The sequence below is a fragment of the Pseudonaja textilis genome, chromosome Z, assembly GCF_049901715.1.
Source record: "Pseudonaja textilis isolate UNSWEBS1 chromosome Z, rPseTex1.2, whole genome shotgun sequence".
Taxonomy (NCBI): Eukaryota; Metazoa; Chordata; class Lepidosauria; order Squamata; family Elapidae; genus Pseudonaja; species Pseudonaja textilis.
The window spans coordinates 54835853-54858849 of record NC_142008.1 but is presented as its reverse complement, the minus strand read 5'-3'; the positions used below and the strand labels follow the sequence as shown (position 1 = coordinate 54858849).

At 43.6% G+C, this 22997-nt stretch overlaps 2 protein-coding genes across 7 annotated transcripts in view; one reads left to right on the top strand and one right to left on the bottom strand.

The window, feature by feature from the left end:
• Positions 1-4034: 4034 nt before the first annotated feature.
• On the top strand, positions 4035-9982 carry LOC113449329 (uncharacterized). Its single transcript, XM_087917158.1, has 10 exons — positions 4035-4054; positions 4384-4598; positions 4634-4872; positions 4957-5350; positions 6965-6999; positions 7108-7572; positions 7698-7856; positions 7932-8407; positions 8991-9157; positions 9780-9982. Exons 1-10 carry the CDS (start codon positions 4035-4037, stop codon positions 9980-9982), a joined length of 2373 nt encoding a protein of 790 aa, XP_087773284.1.
• A 5827-nt stretch (positions 9983-15809) lies between these two features.
• DNAJC13 (DnaJ heat shock protein family (Hsp40) member C13) overlaps positions 15810-22997 on the bottom strand; it is a 151803-nt gene continuing 144615 nt past the window's right edge. For 5 of the 6 annotated variants that reach the window (XM_087916707.1, XM_087916708.1, XM_087916709.1 and 2 more), the window contains 3 exons: positions 17863-18006; positions 17544-17643; positions 15810-16601 (listed from right to left, as the gene is read on the bottom strand). In XM_087916707.1, coding sequence (XP_087772833.1) covers positions 16504-16601; positions 17544-17643; positions 17863-18006 — 342 coding nt within the window. In that variant the 3' untranslated portion in view covers positions 15810-16503. Of the gene's footprint in view, positions 16602-17038; positions 17154-17543; positions 17644-17862; positions 18007-22997 lie in introns of all 6 variants that reach the window. The other variant, XR_015740156.1, reaches the window with a different exon arrangement.

Below are 22997 nucleotides of genomic sequence, written 5' to 3'. Positions count from 1 at the left end.
TACACGGGCTGGCCAGAATGTGTACCTACTCGCACAAAGAAGGCCACCGAGGTCGCTCGAGCATTACTTCATATTGTAATACCAAGGTATGGGTTACCCTCTCGGATCTCCTCGGACAATGGTCCGGAGTTTATTCACAAGGCAACGCAACAGCTAGCAAAAGTTCTAGGAATTACATGGAAGTTACACTGTAGTTTCCACCCTCCTTCGGGGGGCCGTGTGGAAAGAATCAATCGAACAATTAAGGACAAGCTGGCAAAGATATGCCAGGAAACACATCTTAAATGGACTGATGCCCTGACCCTAGCTCTGGTGGCGATACGTTGTGCACCACGTAAGGATATTTCGGTCTCCCCTTTTGAATTATTGTATGGCCAAGTCCCTAACTTGGTTAGGTTTGATATGCACGCTACCGCAAATGTATCTGATGTTATTAGGTTAAGACAACTCAAGGCCCTCAACGAAATTATCCATAACCTACAAGAATATGTGTTAACGTATAAACCTCAAGTTTTGGTAACCTCCCCCCACAACATACGTCCAGGGCAGGAGGTTTGGGTTAAGGACTGGAAGCGAGAAACATTGTCTCCCAAATGGAAGGGCCCCTATACTGTAGTCATGTGTTCTCCCCTTGCTGTTAAGGTAGCGGAGATTAAATCGTGGATTCATTGGTCTCGGGTTAAATTAGCCGCACCTGCCTGTTGGAAAGTCGAATCTCAACCTGATGTTCCACTCAGGTTGACTTTAAAAAAGGTGAAGAGGACTCTCTCCCCTAGTGGTGACACTCCGGAAGCTGTCCCTCTACCTACGGGAGACGAAGAGGAACTGCCCTCCCCTAGTGGTGACACTCCGGAAGCTGTCCCTCTACCTACGGGAGTCGAAGACTACCAGATCCCCACTACTCCTAACTCGGAGGGTCTTCCCTGGTGGCTTAGGTCTCGCGCCAGGCTTCCCTAATAAGTTGGAAAAAGGGAGGGGGAGGAAACAGTAGGAAATGGAGCCTAGTCAAAGGCTAAGGGAAACTGCTTGTATCCGAAGGGGTCTTATGCCGTCTGTCTGGGTTGTAACCATGTTACTGGTGTTAAGTGTTGTGATTAATTCATTGTATCTTTATTCAACACTGATAAAAGGAAAAGCGACCCCGGATGAACCCTTACCCCTAGAGGAAGAGCAGTTGGAAGAATGGTACTCCCCTGACCCTTTTTATGATGACCCTCCTCCAGTTATAAACCCCAGGGAAACGGAACAATGTATTGATTGCTTCCTGGTTCGTAATACCGGGAGACACTTTACATTTACCAATACTAGGCCCCCAGGCTGCCATATCACAAGTTTCCCACAATGTGAATACCAAGGGACACGATATTGGCAATGTGTACAAAATGGAACAATAAGATGTTATTTTCTCCGTTCCCCATGGGTCCCTGTCCGCCATAATCGGGTACCCCGTACCCTAAACTCCCTCCATAAAGATCAGAGGTGTGACACCCATGTGGAATGTAAGGATGGAAAGGGGGGTCTTAACTATAGGGTAGGAAAGCCCACAATGTGCACAGACTTCACCCTGCCACAATGTAAACATACCACATGGTCTCCTCCGACCTCTTGTAATGGCACTAAATGCACAGGGGTAATGAGGGTTGAGATATTTGTCAATCGTTGTCGGGGGAAGCAGGGCTTGGTTTGTTATGTAAATGACAAAGCAGTGCCTACCCCATTTTGGAAGAATCCTAGGGAACATCAAACCCAGCCACCACCAAAGAACCCCAGGTTCCCTGGCCATCGAGGCCAGAATAAGAAGGTGGGAGTGATCCTCCCTAAACTATCCCATACCCCTCTGTGCCCCAACAATTGCACAGTATGTCTAAAAACGGTGTTGAGGGGAAGGGAAATCCGGACTACCCTGGTATATCATACCCATTATAGATGTTCAAGTACCCCCGTTCCATGTTGTTACAATGATACCTGGTATTCTGTTTGTCCCTATAAAAATGAATGTTATGATCCAAGGGTGCAACCGGCCCAGACCTGGCTGGTCGTTAGAAGTCAGGGAGATCAAAATGGTCCTATAATTGCCCAAACAAGGATTCGCACGCCAAGTAGTCCCGCTACTATATTGTTTGACATCTGTAAGATAGCTCAGTGGCCCACTTCCTGTGGGATCTCTCTATCGTGGCATAGAACATACTCCGAATCAGATATTTATATCTGTCCATATAAACACCCTGGCAATAGTGGAAAGTGGGACTGTAGTAGCAATGTAGGCGAAAGGTTCTGCCCTTATTGGGGATGTGTTCTCTGGGCCACCTATACAGATTCAGGTAAGGGAACAACCATCTCTATCTCACGGGCCCTCCAATCCGATGACTGTACACTTTACAATTGTAATTGGGTAAACATCACAATTCCCAATCCTCAAATACTTATACAAAGATACGGCCCGACATTGGGGATCCGGATGTATGCAAAAGGGACTGATCCAGGAGGTATTATCCACCTGTCAGTTGAGACTCGACAATATGCCACTAAATCGCACTCAAGATACTTCTCTGAATTCTGGCAGGAGGTTGATATAGAATTTCAGCCTTCGCAAGATGCACCTAATCTTTTCCTAGAGCTAGCTTCCACAATAGCTCATACATTTAATGTTACGAATTGTTATATTTGTGGGGGAACTAAGATAGGCGATCAGTGGCCATGGGCGGCTCAAGAATGGAATTATTCCATACCATATAACCTCACAGCAATGCCCCCACACCAATCCCATTCACGCTGGGAATTATCCAATCCCATTGTTGCTCATTGGTGTCTGGCCAATACAGAAGGGGAAGGTCCCCTGATAGGGGAAACAGATTGTTTAGAGGTCCACAAGTGGAATCTTGCCACGAGATCTTGGAACTATTGGCCTAACAACACCAACCATTTTTGGGCAGATCACATTTCTTTAGAAAATATCATGGAGGCTCCCCCTGGGGTACATTGGATATGTGGTGAAGTGGCCTATAGCTCCCTTCCCTCCAATTGGAGAGGTGCTTGCACTTTGGGAGTTATAAACCCTTCTTTCTTCATGATGCCATTAGACATACCCCAAACTGTTCATGCTGATCTCTGGCGCAGTAGAAAATTGCAGGCTGATTACAAAATAGGTAATTGGAAGGACAATGAGTGGCCGCCGGAGAGGGTCGTCCAATATTACGACCCTGCATCCTGGGCAGTACGTATCAAGAGGGATATCGTACCCCTATATATATGCTCAACTGCATTATTAGATTGCAGGCGGTTCTTGAGTTGTTGACGAACGAATCTGCCCACGCTTTGCATACTTTAGCCACCCAACAGAGGAAATTCAGGGACGCCATTTACCAAAACCGGTTGGCACTAGATTATCTCCTGGCGACAGAAGGTGGGGTATGTGGGAAATTCAATTTCTCCAATTGCTGCCTTGAGTTTGACGATGTTGGTGAAATTGTTGAACAAAGTATCAGGCGAATGCAAGCATTGGCCCATGTCCCCATCCAAAAGTGGAAGGGATTCAATCTTGGAGAAATGTTTAGCTCCTGGTTTCCGAAATTTCCAGGCTTTCAGGCCATCATTGTGTTTGTAGGCATCCTGGTTGGGGCTTGTGTCATCTTGCCATGTGTGATACCCCTCTTGATACGTACTGTTTCCAGCTCTGTCTCGTTGTTAGTTGAAAAGGCAACTACCGAAAAGCTAATGGCCCTCTTGGTGCGGGAACCTATAGGTATCTACGAGGAACTCCTTCCACTATGTCCTCCTTCCCGGGAAAATGAAACTACACATTAATCTCTCGATTTAGGTGAAGTTTCAAAGGGGGGAATGAAGAAGGACCAGAAAAGGGATCCATTTTATATAAGTTAGCTAGCTCCTGAGCATACTATAACTATCTAATATAAAAGTCATAAGGACAGAAAGCAGCTCTGTCTGTATTACGCTGAATAATTAAGAAATATATTTAGAGGAAGTAACGATGTACCTAAAGTTGAGAACAAGAAAGCTGCAAACAAGGAAAGGTCATGGAAGAACATCTGAAGGTGTAAGATAACGGTAAAAGATAACATATACTTACAAACATCCTGTCTTCTTTACCACATCCTCTTTGTTATGTTCTGTTCCCAGGAAAAATATGTTTTTATGTATTTTGTAAGCATACAATCCATATTTGGTAAATAGGTCATAGATGAACGCCCAGGCTTGGGCTGGAATAATCATAAGGTATAAAGGAACTAACCCCAGCATATGGGGGGGGGGTTCAGAATTTGTCATGTTAATGCTCTGAACGCTTTGCGCAAATAAACCTGTATTCTTCCATCTCTCGTGGTCTCTTGTTCTGCATTGAAAACGTGATTGCTGCAACACTATCAGTCTAACAGACGCTGCTGAGCTCAGGAAAAAAGCCTTCTTCCTTAGTTACTGTGGGGCTGCGGTTTTTGACACCGCTACAGCACTAGTCGCCCCTCGCTCTGTCAGGAATCTCTCTTGGGAAGAACTCCTAGAGGTTCTTACCAATCACTACTCACCTAAGCCCTCCCAGATAACTAGAAGACATGCCTTCAGAACTAGGAAGCAGACTGAGGGGAGTCAATTAGAGAGTATATGGCAGCTCTGAGATCAGCTGCCTTACAGTGTGGATTCAGAGACTATCTGGAAGACATGCTACTAGATCAGATTGTCTGTGGAGTTAGGGACCTCAGGCTTCAAAGACGCTTACTAGCCAAAAAGGACTTAACGTTAGCTTTAGCTATAGAGGAAGCTCAAGCTGCTGAACTCTCTGCTCAATCAGCAGCAGAAATACAAGGGGCTCCTATTAGACCCAGCAGCACCACTATTCACTCTGAAGAAGTCTCCCTTGAAGAAGATCCCATAGGCACTACAGACATAAACCGCCTCAGGCAACTAAAACCTTCACAAGAAGGAGTAGGGCAAAGAAACAACTTCACCCCCAAACAGCCTCCCTTTTGCCCAGGCTGTGGAGGTTCCCACACTAGAGCATCCTGCAGGTTCAGGAATGCAATTTGTTTAAACTGTCAAAAAAAAGGCCACCTAGCTAGGGTCTGCCTAGCAGGGCGAACCTTCCCTCAGAAACCTCAACCTACTGCTAATTTTCAAAGGCAAGTGGAGGACTGCTATACTTGCTACCACGCAGATCACATTTCCAGAACCCCTAATAAAATAAGTATTTTTGTTTTCCTAGAAGGTAAGCCTTGCAGGATGGAGGTGGACACAGGATCTGCGCTTTCAATCATCTCCTGGGAGACCCTGAAGAAGATCCACCCAAGGCTGTCAAAAAAGAAGCTACAGAAGTGCCACCTGTCCCTGCGAGACTACCAGGGCAAGAACATTCCTGTCCTCGGAAAGGCAAGTTTTTAGTTCAGTTCCAAGGTTTTAAAGGCCATTTGCCTTTGGTGGTTGTTAATGGTGCCCTCCCAAGTCTGCTGGGACTAGATTGGTTCCCCTACCTCGGCCTTAGCATAACTGGGATCCATGCTGTCTCAACCTCAGACGTAGACACCCTATTTAAAGACTATCCTGATGTTTTTAGCAGCGAGTTGGGCTGTTATTCTGGCACCCCCATCTCCTTCACTGTAGACCCCCAGGCAATTCCCCTTCGCCTCAAGCCACGCAGAGTTCCCTTTGCCATCCGCCCAAAGCTAGATCTGGAATTAGATAAGCTACTTAAGCAAGGGGTCTTAGAGCCAACTGATTTTGCAAAATGGGAGACCCCCATAGTCACCCCACTCAAGAAAGATGGCAGCGTGAGAATCTGCACTGACTACAAGACCACCCTCAATCGTTATCTGCAGGTCAGCGCATACCCTGTCCCTGTGATCCAACACTTATTACACTCTTTCGAACCCGGCACCATCTTTGCAAAATTAGACATGTCCCAGGCATACCAGCAGTTCCCTGTTGATGATCAGACAGCTGAGCTTCAAACCATAGTCACTCATAGGGGGGCGTTTAAATGCAAATGCCTTCAATTTGGTGTTAGTGTAGCCCCAGGTATTTTCCAGTCCCTTATGGAAAGGATTCTCCAAGGTCTCCCAGGGGTTGTCCCGTACTTCGATGACATTTTAGTTTCAGCCCTTAACAGGACTCAGCTCATACAAAGGGTCAGAGCAGTCCTAGACAGGTTTAGGCAGCATGGCCTCAAACTCAAACGTGAGAAGTGCACCATCGCCACTAAGCAAGTGGACTTTCTGGGGTATAGGATTGATGCCTCTGGCATTCACCCAATCGAATCAAAGGTCAGGACTATCCACGAGGCACCCACACCAACCAACAAGACGGAGCTCCAAGCCTTCCTGGGGCTATTGAACTTTTACGCTTCATTTCTTCCTCATAAAGCATCCATTGCAGAGCCCTTACACAGACTGTTAGACAAAGAATCCCCTTGGCATTGGGGACCAAGGAAGCCCAAGCTTTCAACTCAGTCAAATCCTTACTTACATCTGATGCAGTTTTAATCCAATTTAATCAACAACTTCCCCTGGTCCTGGCAGCTGATGCATCCCCTTTTGGTATTGGGGCAGTCCTAAGCCACAGGCTCCCAAATGGTTCTGAGGCACCAATTGCCTTCTTCTCTAGGACTTTCTCTGCTGCAGAAAGAAACTACAGCCAAATAGATAAGGAGGCCTTGGCTGCAGTGGCTGCAGTAAAAAAGTTTCACGAATTCCTATTTGGGCACCATTTTGAACTCATAACTGACCATAAACCACTTCTGGGGCTTTTGTCAGGGGACAAACAAACCCCACAGGTACTATCACCTAGAATGACCAGGTGGACCTTGTTCCTAGCCGCTTACTCGTTTAAATTGGTGCATCGCCCTGGAAAAACTTAAGTCATGCTGATGCCCTTAGTCGCTGCCCCCTACCTGTTCCAGTCGAAGACCCAGCACCTATCCATTCCATCTTTGAAATAAATGAACTTAAACTGCCTGTTACAGCTGAAAACATTGCAACGCATTCAAAAAAAGACAGGGTAATTGCCCAGGTTCTGGACTGGGTGGGAAGGGGGTGGCCGGAAACACAATACACTCCTGACTTCACTCCTTACAAGATATGCAAGCAGGAATTGTCAAACCTACAGGGTTGTCTGTTGTGGGGGACAAGGGTGGTCATCCCAGCCACTCTCCGTGTTCCCATTCTAAAGGTCCTTCACGAGGGCCATCCGGGCATCGTAAGGATGAAGGCCCTGGCCCGCAGCTACGTTTGGTGGCCAGGCATGGATGCCCAAATCTCCACCTGGGTTAGCTCGTGCCAACCTTGCCAAGCAACCAGACCCGCCCCACCAGCAGCTGCTCCTACTAGGTGGGAAAGTGCTGGGGGACCTTGGTCTCGCCTGCACATTGACCTGGCTGGGCCAGTACATGGAAGGACCTTCTTGGTTGTAGTAGACTCATATTCCAAGTGGATAGACTTGGCCCTACTACCTTCAACAACCACTCAAGCAATTGTTAAGGCCCTGACTCGTTTGTTTGTTACCCATGGGCTCCCTGACACGCTGGTGTCTGACAATGGCCCCCAGTTCACATCTTGTGAGTTTAGCATGTTCATTGCCAACTTGGGTATCAGACACATCCTCACAGCCCCTTTTCACCCAGCTAGCAACGGGATGGCGGAGAGGGCAGTCAGGTCAGTAAAGAGGCACTTGCTAGGTTTGGCCAGGAAAACTGGCACTCCAAACTGTCACGATACCTTCTTAGCCAACACACAACCCCATGCACCACCACAAATAAATCTCCTGCAGAACTTTTAATGGGGAGACGCCTTAGGACCACCCTGGACAGGCTGCACCCTCATTACTGCCCAGATACCCCTATTGGATCTGACAGCTTGGTCAGGGATTTCGCCCTGCGTGACCTGGTCTATGCCAGGAATTATGCAGGGGACCCTCTGTGGGTACCTGGGCAGGTTGTGTCAATGCAGGGCCAAGATCTTACAGAGTCCTCTTGGAAGATGGACGCCTGTGGCGCAGAACATGTGGATCAGCTAAGGAGGCGATGGAGAGGCGCAGCTGAGGGGTTCCTTAACCAACCAAGCGACCCGGTCTACCCAGTCCAGCCATCCAGCACCAAAGACTCCCTGCAGGACCCGCTCTACCACGACGACGACGAGACCCCCCTGCAAGGCCCAACCTACCCAGCCGAGAGTTCCCTGCAGGGTCCGACTCGCCCCTCCGACAACGAAAGTTTCCAGCAGGCCCCGGTCTACCGCCCCGACCAAACGACGCGCCAAAGACAGACCGAGCAGGAAGGCTTACCCAACCTACAGATGGACCACGCCGACCGAGCACGCTCACCAACGGCCTCTGAAACGCTCCCGGGGACTGAGGACTTTGTTCCAGCCAGCAACCTGCCTGAGCTGCGGCGGTCCAGCCGCCATCGCAGGCAACCAACATACTTGCGGGACTACGCATGCTCCTGGCCGGGGGAAAGGAGTGTTGTGTCTATAGGACTGGTTGGAGTCCCCAACCAGGTCCGTCGTTCAAGCGGGAGCGCCGAACGGTCCCATTGGCTGAGCCGTCTGACAGCCGGCTATAAAAGGGAGCTATCAGACGGCATCAGCTGTTGCCGCCAGCTGATCTGCCGTGTTGGCCAGGCAGACGCGGCAACCCTTTATTCAGCTGAATAAAGCCTTAAAACGTTCGCTCTGGCTTCAGTCTCGTGTCTCCGCCGCTCTACAACACCTTTGGTCTCTCATCAGCCCCAAGGATCTTCATGAAAGTCGTGGCAGCTTTGGCAGCGTTGCTTCACACCATTCCAGTGAGGGTCCAGTGCTACCTGGACGACATACTCATCCAGTCGTAGTTGATCCACTCAGCTCATTGCAACCTTCACATCACACTGCAGAGCCTATGTGACCACAGGTTCTCAATCAACCTAAGGAAAAATCACCTTTCATTGACGACCAGGTTGCTTCACCTCGGGACGATTATAGATATGTCACTCTTTGAGGTGTTTCTCTCCCCAGATCGAGGGGAGGGCCTTCACAGTTGCATCCTTTAGAATCAGAGTCAGAGCACTGTCCCATTGTCTCTACTATCCCAGATCCTGGGAAAGATCTCCTGCATTGGACTCACCCTGTAGGCCCATCTCCATGCCCGGGAACTCCAATGGTTCTTGCTCCCCTTTCAATGGGTAGGAACCAGCCATTCTACCTTAAGGGTACAGGTTCCTTCTCAGGTCCTTCGGTCCTTTGCATGGCCCTAGAGAGGAGTCTTACATTCAAGAAGCCAGACAGGATCTGGCTCACCACAGATGCCAATCTCCACAGTTGGGGGGCCCATCTGGAGGAAGAAATAGCCCAGGTTTGTTGGTCACAGGCAGAAAGAAATTGGCTGGAGCTCAGGGCTATTTTCCTAGCCCTGAAACACTTCTGGAACAGGGTGGCTGGTCACCATGTGCTAGTCATGATGGACAATGTGGTTGCAAAGGTCCATGTCAACAAGCAAGGGGGGACCAGGTCCAGGGCCTTGAGAGAGGCAGAGCACCTGGGGATGTGGGCGGATCATATATCGGGGGTCGACAATTTCCAGGCCGACTGGTTGAGTCAGTCCACAGTGGACCAGGCAGAATGGAGTCTCTAACCCTCTCTGTTTTGGGACTTGTCATGCCGATTCAGTCCTCCATCCGTAGACCTCTTTGCCACCCCTCAGAATGCCCAGGTGGGTAGGTTCTTCACCAGGTTTCCAACCCAGGGAGTGGAGCGCCTGGCCTCTGGGTCTCCTCTACTCTTTTCCCCCTCTTCCCATTATTCCAGATATAATTTGGAAGTTGTTGGAGGAAAAGGCAGAGCTAATTCTCCTGGCGCCCCATTGGCCCAGGAGACCCTGGTTCGCAGATCTAGTAAACCTGTCTGTGGTTTACCTGTCAGCCATGGAAGATCCCAACTTCCAGGATCTCCCTGCAGCAGGGGGCAATACTTTTGCCCAAACCCCCAGTGGTTCACCGTTTGGTGCTTGAGCAGCAATCTATGAGGGCTTCCAACTTTCCTGACAGGGTGATTGACACCATACAAGCTTCCCGAAAGCCATCTACTATGTGCATCTACGATGCGACTTGGAGGGCCTTCTGCCCCTGTGCATTCCTTCGTCCAGAGCCCCCTCTTCTGCTTCTGTGACAGGGGTGCTAATGTTCCTACAAGGTGGCTTAGACAAGGGACTGATCCTAAACACGCTTCACTGCCAGGTAGCGGCTCTCTCCTCTGTTCTATCCTGGGAGGGATATGCTTCTGTCCCATCCCCTTCGGTGTGCAGGTTCCTAAGGGGGGCATCTAACCTTCAACCTCCTGTTGTACATAGGTTTCCCACTTGGGATTTATCTAAAGTTTTACAAGCTCTAATGAGGCCCCCTTCTGAGCCCCTCAGATCTGTATCTCTACAAATGCTGTCCCTCAAAGTAGAATTTTTATTGGCCATTACCTCGGCAAGGAGTGTTGAAATTAGTGGCACTTTTGGTACGACAGGACCTGTGTCTTTTCCATCACAACAGGGTAGTTCTTAGGTTAGACCTCACATTTGTCCCTAAGATAAACACTTGGTTTCACTGGGTGCAAGATGTTGTGACTTTTGTTGTGACAAGACTTTTGCCCCTGACCACAACATGAATTGAAACACAGGTGCTGGATGTGAGGTGGGCCCTCTGAATTTACATCAAACGGACAGCAGCCTTTCGAAAATCTGAAGCCATGTTTGTGTTGTTTCATAACTACTCTGGGGAACAAGGTGACTTCATCGACAATAGGAGATTAGAGATTGTATATCCAAGGCATACCAAACTTTGTCCATGCCAGTCCTCAGACATGTCACTGCTCACTCCACTAGGAGTGTGGCTACTTTGGCCACCTGGTCTGCTCAAGTGTTGCTGGAGGAGATCTGCAGAGTGGCTACCTGGGCTTTGCCTTTGCCATTTATATGGCGTTATCGCCTGGATTCATTTGCCTCAGCCCAGGCATCGTTTGGTCGGAGGGCGCTTCAACAGGTGGTTCCTTAGTGGGAGTGACTGGCACAGGCATTGCCCCTCCCATGGACATGCAGGCTTTGATATGTCCCATTCCTGGACTCTCAAGGCAGCATGGATGAGAATGGGCATTGGTATCATTACCTGAGAATGCCCTTTCTATCTAGGCTGCAAGAGAGTCCAGCCCCACCCTATACATCTGGTTTTGATGGTTGGGGAGGGGTGAAATTAATTTCTTGCTTATCTTCCAGAGACACATTACATCTGTCAAGTATCCTCACCTAAAAGATGGGTGGGCCAGCCAGGGCTGGCTTTTTTATAGTGGCAGACTCAGCTCTATGACGCCAGGAAGAGGATGTCAGCTTCTGGATTTTTCCCATTCAACTGAAAAGAATGAACTTCTGATCACTGGATGTTTCAAAAGGAATTCTTTATTGAAATGAGATGATTCCAGCAGGATTCAAAGCAAATTCTAATGGCTCCCAGGCATGCAGTGGTAGATAAGGGAAGTTAGGACCCTTCCCCTTATCTTGATGTGCATTTTGGCAAAGACCCAACATGTTAATTTCCCCCTCCCCTTCTTTGGGAACAATCTTTTGAAGAGTTTCTCGGGGCTTATCTTCCGGAGCTGGAATTTTTATGGTCCCTTCTGCCCTTGCTGTCTCTTCAAGAGGTGACAAGTTTCTAGACATCTGGCTTCAGTCCTCCAGTTGTGTATCATGTGCAAGTTATACAGATTCAATATAAGATTTAATATATTCAGGTTACATCAAAAAGGATTACTTATACCAACTTCCCTCCCCCCTTCTTCTTCCATTGAAGAATGGCAGATACATGGATCTGACAGAGGAGCTTAACCCATTCCTGGACTTTCTTGCAGCGTAGATAGAAAGGGCATTATCAGGTAATTATACCAATCCCCAATCTTAGAGGACCCTTTCTGCAAATTTGGAGCCTATCAAAATGGTCAACATGAAGAGTTTGTAGGATAAGTTATCACATGAGCTTATTTAAATAATTGGAAAATACAGTAATTGTGTGGAAACAGGGTCCAATGTTTTTATTTTCATTAAGCATTGTTGCCAAAAATAGTTTTCAATTCTAAGGTACTTCTAACTACTGCCATTAAATACCTTTTACTTTCAGTCACCAAAAGTGAATAGTTCCAAAAGTTTCCAAGATATAAAATCTAAAATCTATAGGATCACCATGAGTTGCCATATAGTCCATTCCAACACCACAAATGTGCAGGGCTTTCTCCTCAAAAGTCCCTCATTTTTTTCTAATCTATTTAAAAAATTAATCTTCCCCCTTCACCATTCTCCCACCCCTTTCCCACCCACCTTGGGACAAAACCTCACCAAAGTGACCACCCTATACCTGCCAGGCTGTTGTAACAGTAGATTTTGATGCTCATCCATGTTTGCCAGGCCGATAGCCCCTGTGGAGGAGGCAGTCGAAGTGGTGGCATCCTCAGAGTCTTCCTGGACCAGCAACAGCCCCTTCAGGTCCAGCAATGCCCTGTGATATTTGTCAATGGCGAGGAAGCACTTCTCCTTGTAGCACTGATATCCTTGGCTTTTGAAATCCATCACTCTTGGATCAGCTGCTCGGGCTCAGCAGTTAGAGAAGCGGCACTGGATTTCAAAAGCCAAGGAGCTCAATGCTACATGAAGAAGTGCTTGGGAAGCCATCGGCAAGAGGCCTGAGAGGAGAGCATTCAGAGACAACTGGGAAATGGCGGGAAACGGTCACAAGCAGCCTACCTTCTGGGGAAGAAAGGCAAGCGGGAAATGGTGGAAAACACATGGGCGAAGGAAAGGCTACACATGGCTGGGCATGCTTGGCAGGAGACGCAATGCGATGGGGTTATTTTGTTCGTTGCCAACAGAGCCACCAACTGAAATGTAAAAAGGAACTGGAACAACCAGCATGTGGGAAGGAGGAGTAGGGAGAAGAGGGGGAAAGTGGCCTCCTTACCTCACGCCAGCCGCTCCATTGCCCATTTCACCTTTGCAGCCCTGCATGACGGAGCTTTCCTTCACCCTCCACCATCCAGATGCCCTCACTTCTCTCAAATATTTCTTTGCCTACCTGATTTCCAGCTCCATTGTGTTCCTCGCCATCATGTGCAGGGAAAGAAAAGTTTGTGTGGGGCTAAAAAAAATTCACTCATTAATTCCAACTTCATGAGATCTTTTTTAAAATGAGAAGTTGGAATTGATTGAAATGTTTTTAGCCCCACACAAGCTTTAGTTTCCCTGCACGCGACAATGGAGCTGGAAATCAGGTGGGCAAAGAAATGCTTGGGTTATTTGGGAAAGTGAGAACATCTGAGCAATGGTGGGTGGAGAAAGCTCTTCTGCCAATAAAAACCTTGTCTTTAATGGCTGACACTGAAAGACAGAGCAAGAGCTATCTGGAAGAAACCAGTTGGCCTGGTAGTCAAGCAGGAATACTTTTTCTCTCACACTCCATCTGCCACACTCCCAAATTGCATTGAGGTAGTGGGATGGCTAAGCAATGGGCAGGAAGCCCTGCCATGCCCGGCGATGGTGGGGAGAAAAGATGGCAAGAGGTGGTCTGTCTCGTTCCATGCGTCCCAATGAAAGGCAGCGGCAGCGCAGCTGCTTCCGTCCCCGCAAAGAGGGCAGGCAAGCACCTGGGCCATGGGCACCACAGGGGAAGGCAGCAGGGAAGGCAGGCAAGCAGGCTGGGCTGCAAGAATCGCATGGGAAGGCATGTCAGCAGGCTGGGTCATGGGTACTGGGTGAGAAGGCAGCAGGGAAGGCAGGCAAGCAGGCTGGGAGGCATCTGGGTGCGAAACAAAGGGAGACTCACCAGGCAGAGATCAGCTGGGCTGTGTGATCAAGGTGAGGGAACCAGAGAACAGCAGTTACGTCTCGGGCATGACTCTAGGCACCGGCCAAGGCAGGAGAAGTGACTGGGAGGGGGCAGGGTAGATGGTGCCAGCCAGTGGTGCAATTTGTTATCCGAACTGCGCAAAATTGTAACAACTGGTTCACTCGAACCAGTCCAAAACGGCTGAATCCCACCTCTGAACTGGACACAAATTAATAAAAAAACATATGGAAGAATATGGTAAAGTTGCAGTATTGATAATGAAGAGCAAACTAGGATACTAGTCAAAATGTTACAGATAAACAAACAAAAAAGAATTGATGAAGACAGACATTCAGATAGTTAATAAAGTAAAATACTTCAGAATTCAATTAACAGCAAGTTGTACAACCATTAAAGAAGATAATTATTCTAAGCTGTTGCAACAAATTAAACTAGATTTGGAGAAATTGAGATATTTGCAATTATTGATGGTAGGAAGAATAGTTGTAATAAAAATGAATAACTTACTGAGAATATTATTTTTGTTCCAAACAATTCCGATAAAGTTAGAAAAAATTTACTTTGAGGAGCTAAATAAAATGATGTTAAAATACATTTGGCAAGGGAAAAGAGCAAGAATAAGATTGAAAATGCTACAAGACTGTAAAAGGGGAGTTTGGATTGCCAGATTTTGGATTTGTGATAGCGCAGTGGTTAGAAAGCAGTACTGCAGGCTACTTCTGACCACAACTGGCTGCTGGCAATTTGGCAGCTTAAATATCACCAGGCTCAAGGTTGACTCAGCCGTCCATCCTTCTGAGGTCAGTAAAAGGAGGACCCAAAAGGGGGGCAAAATGCTGACTCTGCAAACCACTTAGAGAGGGTTGTAAAGCACTATAAAGCAGTATATAAGTCTAAGTGCTATTGCTATTTGATTTAAAATCAGAAATATTTTTGTTGAGTATTTTACTAGAATAGTATAATAAAGGGAATTCATATCTAATTTTACATGTGTTAACAGCAGTGAGATTTTTTTTTTGCACAACAGTGGAAAAATGAAGAGATCCCTACAGATGAGTGTTATAAAAAAATTAGAATGCACAAAGATGGATAGATTAACACTCAAAATAAAGAAGGAAGAAATAGAATACTTTTTAACATGGGACTTGTTTTATCAATGGTTAAGAGAAACAAAGGTTAGAAACTAAAGAGATTAAGAGAATGATTAATTATATAATGAAAGTTTACTATTATGGATAAGCTAATATTACTATTACTATGTGATTATTGTTATCTATATTATCTTTTTTGTTGTTCAAAAATAACTACTCAGACAACATGCTGTTCATATAGATTTTGAGTTTTTATGTTAAAGAAAAATGTGTGTGTGTGTCTGTGTGTGTGTGTGTGTGTAATCAAACAGAAAGAAGACATAGAATATTATCAAACTTGGAATTTAATTTACCAGTGATTGGAAAAAAGGAGTGGAGAGTAAGAATTGCATTTGTATTGTTAAGCAAATTAAATACCCAGACAACACAATGTTTATTAAGCACTAAGGAATGTAATTAATAGAAACTGAATAAAATTTATTAAAAATAAATACATTTATTTAATTACACACTGCAATCCATGGGCTTCTTTGTTGTCAGTTTCACAAAAAGATTAATAGGCACTCATACAAGAGCTGAAACAGTGTTAACCATTTGCTCATATATAACTGCATATAGTGGAGGAAAATTCCGATCTAATTTTTCCCCTACAATTCCCAAGTTATGTTTTGTAAAAACATAACAGTTTTTGTCTCTGTTGTTGACAGTTCTTGTGATTTCTAGCTAGAACTCTGAAAAATAACTGAATAATTCTGTCTTACCTCATGCCATCAGAGCCAGTATTAACAGAAAAAATATACAATTTTAGATCAGTATTCATAAAACTATTTGATTTTCCTTTTAGCTTTACCAAGAAATAAAACAGTAATACAAGCTTGTTTCAACAAGGCTTTCGGTTCCCTTTATTCTTTTAAATTTTATGTACTTATGAATGATTTGTATAATGTACATTCAATATAGAAAGTTTTATATACTGAATAATGTATAGAACATATCACAATGACACAATGCTTTTATATACCATGTAATTTTTAAATATCATTTTGCTGTATTTTAGTTTTTTGATTTGGTAAATCCAGTTAAACACACAAGGATCTTATTTATGCTAATGATTGGGAATATAGACAAACAACATCAAGCCAGTCAAGTTCTCAGAGGATGATCAAGTCCAACTTGAAGCATTGAAGAAAGAAACTTCTAGTGCAATTTGGGAGAATCAAATGATTTAGCCAATTCTTTGAGACTGCAGTTCAACTTCAGTCATGCTAGTTCATATAATACAAAATACTAGGAAAATTGTTTCAATTCACAGTCTTGTAAACAAAAATATAAAGAAATAAATGTGCTTATGTACAGCAAGAAAAAAAATCTTGTGTACTCTTTTAGGCTGATCCACAAAGTACTTTCTTATGTTACAATGCAGTAGAATTGTAAATTTTCTAAAAAAAATATTCATAGAAAAAGGAATAACACTGTTTTGAAATTGGGAAAGGCAGGCAAAATTTATTCTAAAAGTTTAAAGCAATAAATCTTTGCCTTTGAGTCCCTTGTGTAGGCCATTCATATCCCTTAGCCAATATCTCCAGCTTCATGATCTACAGGAGGTGGAACATTGGGCATAACAGATGAAGGCCTCCCTGCAGTAAGGTAGCCAGCAACTCCAGGACCTGTTCCACAAGGAAGAAAAAAAAAACACAATATTGAGTATGTTGTTAGGTCAGTTCAGACCAGACTAAGATTACTTGTTTTATCTGTGGCATGGCAGTTTTTATTTCCAAATCCCTTTAGCTAGATTAATTATAAGCAGTCTGCTATCAGAGTTCAGAATTCCATCCTTCCCATATGTATCTTCAAGCGTTCTTTAGATAATGTTTTGACATAATTGAAAATAGGTTTTAACAAATATAATTATAAAAATTCTTATTTAGATAGCCTTAATTTGGCACCCTGAAGTCAATGACCCCAAAAACACAGCAGCAAGTACAGCATTTTGTACCAATTTAAAACAGCCTATGTTTGCTACAATGGTACATCATGGACCTTGTAAGCATATAATCTGTGGGATAGCACAGAGGCTACATGTACTGAGCAAAATGGTATCTACCTGCTTTAGTGAATGCAAGAGAGAAGTTTAGCAAGCTGCCTGCCAAAGGAGATCTAAAGCCCACTTCTGAGATGAAGGGGACTGCTACCAGATAGAAGGGAAGGAGAGGAGATACCTGAAGGAAAAAGAAACCGGAAGCAAGGGAAGTACAGATGGCAAAGCACTTCGAAGCAAAAAGTGAAGCATAACTTTATCACATTTTGAGGCTTTGTGGTCTGATGTTTGAAACATAATCTTGTAATCCTTTGAGAATTAAAGATGGATTTGAAAGGAAGTCACCTTTATATTTATTCCTTAGACCCTTCAAGTATTTGTTGCTGCTTTCATAATCATCTATTCAGATGTAAACCCTCAGAAGAAATGATGAATGGGAACATCACTTTAGTCTGTATTGTACTATGTAGCAATTTCATTAACAATTCTACATGAAAACCAACTAGAAGTCAATTAAGTGATCTTTCAAGAACAGACAGACAAGGAATCCTCACTGTAAATGTACACTGACCTGTGAGGTATCCTGCTGTCTGAGTTTCAGATATGAACAAGTCATGTTTCTGATCTTTGAAGGCACTCCATATAGAAGATTGAGACAGGATTTCATTCACCTACAAAAGTGGGAAAATAGAGACAAAATTGTATTTGCTGTACACGTTGGAGAGGGCTCACTTATGGAAATTAGCTTAGTGTCATTTTTGATTTTACCAAAACCTTAGTTTTTATAACTTTACCAGTCAGAAGAACTTGTATTTTCAAAATAAATGTTACAATGAATCATCTTATTCCATGTGCTCTAAAATGAATTTAAGACATGTTTGGGATTTTACCTGTTCTCCATACTGTAAACTGCGAGTCATTGATTTCAGTGCTTTAACAATTTGAGCTTTTGTAGCTGAAGGGTTTTCCAGATTCTCAAGGCCAACACCTTCAAGCAATTTTAGGAGATAGGGTACTAAATCTGCTTTCAAGGCCTGCAAGACAATGTGAGCATATTCTTAAATTCAAACTAAGACATTTTGATTAAGACTTCTGTGAGCCATACTATTGCATTTAGCTGAAATTAAAAATATTTCAAGAGCAAATGAATATAAATTGACTACAAATGTGGAATCATGAAATATATGAGCTGGAAGGAATTGTATGGATGTTGTGTAATTCTATGTAAGAATCCTTTTTTTAAAAAAAAATATTTTTTTTTAATTAACTTTACAGAACAATACACAGACAATCAAGGCATAATAACATAAAAGATCTTTTCTGGAAAAACCAGTAGAACATACAAAATATTTCCAAATTGTAATATGTATATTTACATTATCTGCTCAACTTCATATCTTATCCCAATTTCTCCTTTTCATTCTATTATCCAAATTATATTTCTTACTAATTAAAATTTTTTGCCTTTCAAAAACAATACACAAACATACAAGACATAAAACATACAAGACATAAAACATACAAGACATAAAACATAAAAAACATAAAACATCTTTTCTGAAAGCTGCTTGATCCCGGGTTAAAACTCTTCGCACAGATGCAAATTCAAAAATCATATTTACTTTATATATCATTCCATATCTTATTATCATTTTCAATTTCCTGTATAGCTTCTTCCCTCTTTTATCTTTCTTAGTTTTATTTTATTTATCTTATCTCAATACAATTCATAATACTTATCATTCTTTGTCTGTTCTTTTCCAGTTATCCATTCATCTTTTCTCTTTAAATATACTTCTCCTGTACACTGATTGGAGTGACGCCTTTGACTCTTTCCCCTAACTTAATAATACTTAATATAACACATTATATTGGGATTCTGATTAGTACATTCTAAAATTACACAATAAATTTTATAAGAAAAGCAAGAACACTACAATTACAAAATAAAAGCATATAAACCACCATCGATACCATTAAAAAGCTAATCATATATATTGATACTCATTTATATCTTAAACAATTTACTCTAAATACACATATAAAAACACAATCTTATGTACCTTCCAGAATCCCTTTTTCAATTAGATTTACCCATTGTCTCTAAATAGGTTTTGTTTCTTTAAATCTTGCTTCCCACCATTAAGGCTTCTCATCCCCTCCTTTCTCTCTTGTTTATTTTTCTCCTCACCCTTTTTACCCCATTGTCTCTCCTCCTCCCTTTTCTTCTTCTGCTTACCCCCTTTCTGTTGTTTTCTAACCTTGTATCCACCTTTCATCTCATTTTTCTCTTTTTGGACTGTTTTCTCAAACCTTAAAATCCCCTTTTTCTTTTCCTCTTCCTCCCCAAAGAAAACCCATTGTTCATCCAAGATGGCTTCTTCTTCTTCTTTATTCCAGTCATTCTGCTGTGTAGTCAGTTTTTCATAAGTGCATACCGCCATTTCTAGAAATTGAAAAAGAGTGCCCAAAGTGTCTTTTCCATCTTGCTCTTCTTTTTTATATTTTTTATATTGAATTTTTAGTTCATCCAGAAGCAATGCCATCATGAAGAGAAAAACTTCTTCAAAAACAACCACCCAAGTATTTTTAATCAAGAATAATTCCAAAAATTTCCAAAGTCACTAAGAGATCCAAATAAACTATTTCTTTTAATACTTTTTCTTTCTTTCTTCTCTTTCTCTTTCTGGGGTTACTGATTGATCAAAGATATATCTTTCTTTACAGTTCTAGGCAGTCTCCTCCTTTTTCAAGTTCTGCTCCAAAAATTTTTTTTCCTCTCCCCCCACTTACAACAGCAATTTCCCTTTAAACGCTCAGAAATCCATACCTCAAATACGGGTTTTCCAATTTCTGAAGTTGTTAAATCCAATGTCCAGAAATCCTTTATCCCATGTCTTTAACTTTCAAATTGAATTACCTTCGGTGCCCAGATATATTTTCCAAGTCTCCATCTGCTATTTCTATGGGGTGGGAGAGTGAAGAAAAAAAAGTTTTCCCTTGACAGCTTTCTCCGCCGCTTTTCTCTTCTTAGGGATACAATGTATCTTTCAGGCAATTCAAGCAATTCCATTTCCAGGGTTTTAAAAGTTGTTATTTTCCTGGCTCAGCCAGCACTTTCACTTCTGATTCTTCTTTCTCCTTCTTCCTCCAGCACAATCTTTTCCAGCTGCCGGCTTCTTTGTGGCGGCCATTACTGACCGCCGCTCCACTGCCTTGAGAAAAGGAGGTTATGCTGGGTGAGGAGGGGGTCTGCGACACCCCCTAACCACTTCCCAGATCCTCCCTATCTTCAGCTGCCTCTACAGGGCAGCCTTATCCTCCAGACCCATCAGGATCGGAGGCACCAAGACAGCTAGCGCAACAGGGATCGCGCACAGTCGCGAATCCCCGCCGCCGCCGATGCCTGGCAAACCGGAAGGGTAAGAATCCTTTCTTAACAGGGATTATTCAACCTGTTTGAGGGATACAATATTGTTTTGGGCCAGAGGTGGGAAACTATGTCCCTTTTATGACTTATGATGGCTGAGAAATTCTGGAAGTTGAAGTCCAAAAGTCATAAAGGGACCATAGTTCCCCATCTCTGTTTTAGGCAAACAGCTTAATGCTCTGTCAAAAATGTCTTAATATTTGGTCTGAATCTTATTTTTTAATTTCATCTCTCCATATTCAAAGAACAGATCTGTAAACAATGGACTTTTCCCTTCAACCAAAAAGAATGAACTTCTGAAAACTAGGTATTTCAAAAGGAATTCTTTATTGAAAGGAAGTGAATCCATTACTAGTCAAAGCAGAATCTAAGATGCTTCCAGGCATACAGTAATAGATAAAGGGAGTTAGAACCCCTCCCCTTATTTAGATGTGGATTTAGTCCAACAAAGAACCAACATGTTAATTCCCCACTCCCCTTCTCTGGGAACATATCTTAGAAGAGTTTCCCAGGGAGTATCTTCCAGAGCTGGAATTTTTTTGGTTCCTTCTCCTCTTGCTATCTCTCCAAGAGATATCATGTGTATCATGTGCAAGTTATACAGATTCAATACAAGATTTAATATATTCAGGTTACATCAAAAAGGGTTACTTGTACCAACTCCCTCCCCTCTTCTTCCCCAATTGAAGAATGGCAGAAACATGGATCTGACATACTGCCCTCCTCAAAAATATGATAAATCCACCTGGAAGACATAAAACATGTGTTACATTTACAACTTAGGATGGTTTGTGAGGGTATTTCAGGTGGAACTTCCGTAGTAATGTGGGTGCTTTTACACATCGTTTGGCTACCCACTCATTTTCTGAGGCAGGAAGGTGTTTTCAAGCTGAGGAAGGAAGATGTTCCCAAGCCACTGTGGATCCACAGTGAGTGCGCGAATCAAGGATATCTTTAATTTCAAAATGTTGTTCCCCGTGTACCATAATGGGAGCTGGAGGTGTGAAAAGGGGTGGTCTAAGGTTCAAAGTGATCTCTGGTTTGAGTAGGCTACAGTGAAATACTGGATGAACCTGTCTAAGTGTTTTGGGAAGTAGAAGCTCTACCATAACAGGATTAATAATTATGGAGATGGAAAATGGCCCAATGAATTTAGGTCCCAGTTTCTTAGAGGGTTGCAACAATTTTAGGAATTTTGTGGACAAATATACGCGATCCCCAACTTTGAATGGTTTAGGATCACAACATTTTTTGTCTGCTTGAGCTTGAGCCTCTTGTAAGGCTAGTCTGGCCACTGGCCAAGTGGCTTGCAAATTATTAATCCACTCCTTAAGGGAGGGAATTTCAGGTTCCTTGGTGGGTAGTTCTGGCATGGAGTTGAATTCTTGGTCTGTGGCTACCTGGAATGGGGTGAAACCAGTGCTGCTGTGGACGGTTGTTGTATGCTACCTCTGCAAAAGGAAGGAGGTCAGTCCAATTGTCCTGTTGGTAATTAATTAATCTTAAATATTGTTCTAATACACTGTTCGATCGTTCAGATCCACCGTTAGTCTGGGGGTGATTTGATGACAACAATCCCTGCGTGGAGCCTAATAGGTTTAAAAATGCCCGCCAAAATGTGGATATGAATTGTACATCCCATCTGAGATAATGAGTTGGGGAGCACCTTGAAGGCGATAAATGTGTATTAAAAGCATCTTTGCCAAGACCTTGGCTGTTGGGATCTTTTGGCATGGTACAAAATGAACCTGTGTTGAAAAAAGATCAGTTACAACCCAAATAACAGTATATCCTGCACTTTCAGGGAGCTCCACTATAAAGTCCATAGAGATCTCTTTCCAGAGTGCTGAAAGTTCTGCCACTGGAGGTTTTCCTTGCCTTCTTTTTGCAGCAGCACAGATGGGGCAACTAGCAACATAGTTTTCAATGTCCTTTTTGAGAGATGGCCACCAAAATTGTCTTTTGATGAGGTGCAGGGTTTTTACAAAACCAAAGTGTCCCGCTATTTTAAATTGTGGCAACGTTTCATGAGGCCCCTGGCTGGCAGAGACATAAAGTTTGTTTTCTACCCAGGCTAGGCCACCTTTGAGTAAGCAAGTGTTTTTGTTAGCCTGGAGCCAGTCGTCCTTAAGTAGTGCTTCCTTAAATATTGAAGTCATTGCGTTGTCAGTCAGTGATTCTTTCTTCTCTTGTGCCTGGGTGATTACTTTGGCTGCAAGTTGGGTTGGTTGGATCATGGATTTTATAACTTCTTTTTGCTGTTGTAATGTGGTTTCCTGGACAGTGCATCTGACAAGAAATCCCCCCCCCCGGGAGATATTCGAGAGTGAAATTAAAATATTGAAAATATTACTGTTTTTCTGAGACTTTCTGTGGAGTTTTCAGGGCTTCTAGATTTTTATGATCAGTCCAGACTTCAAAGGGGATTTGGTTCCCTTCTAGGAACTGTCTCCATGTGAGGAGTGCCCATCGCACAGCATATGCCTCTTTCTCCATATGGCCCATCTTTGCTCGGTTCCTGTCAGTTTCTTGGAACTATAAGCACATGGTTGCAACTGTCCACATTCATTCTTTTGGAGTAGAACTGCTCAAACT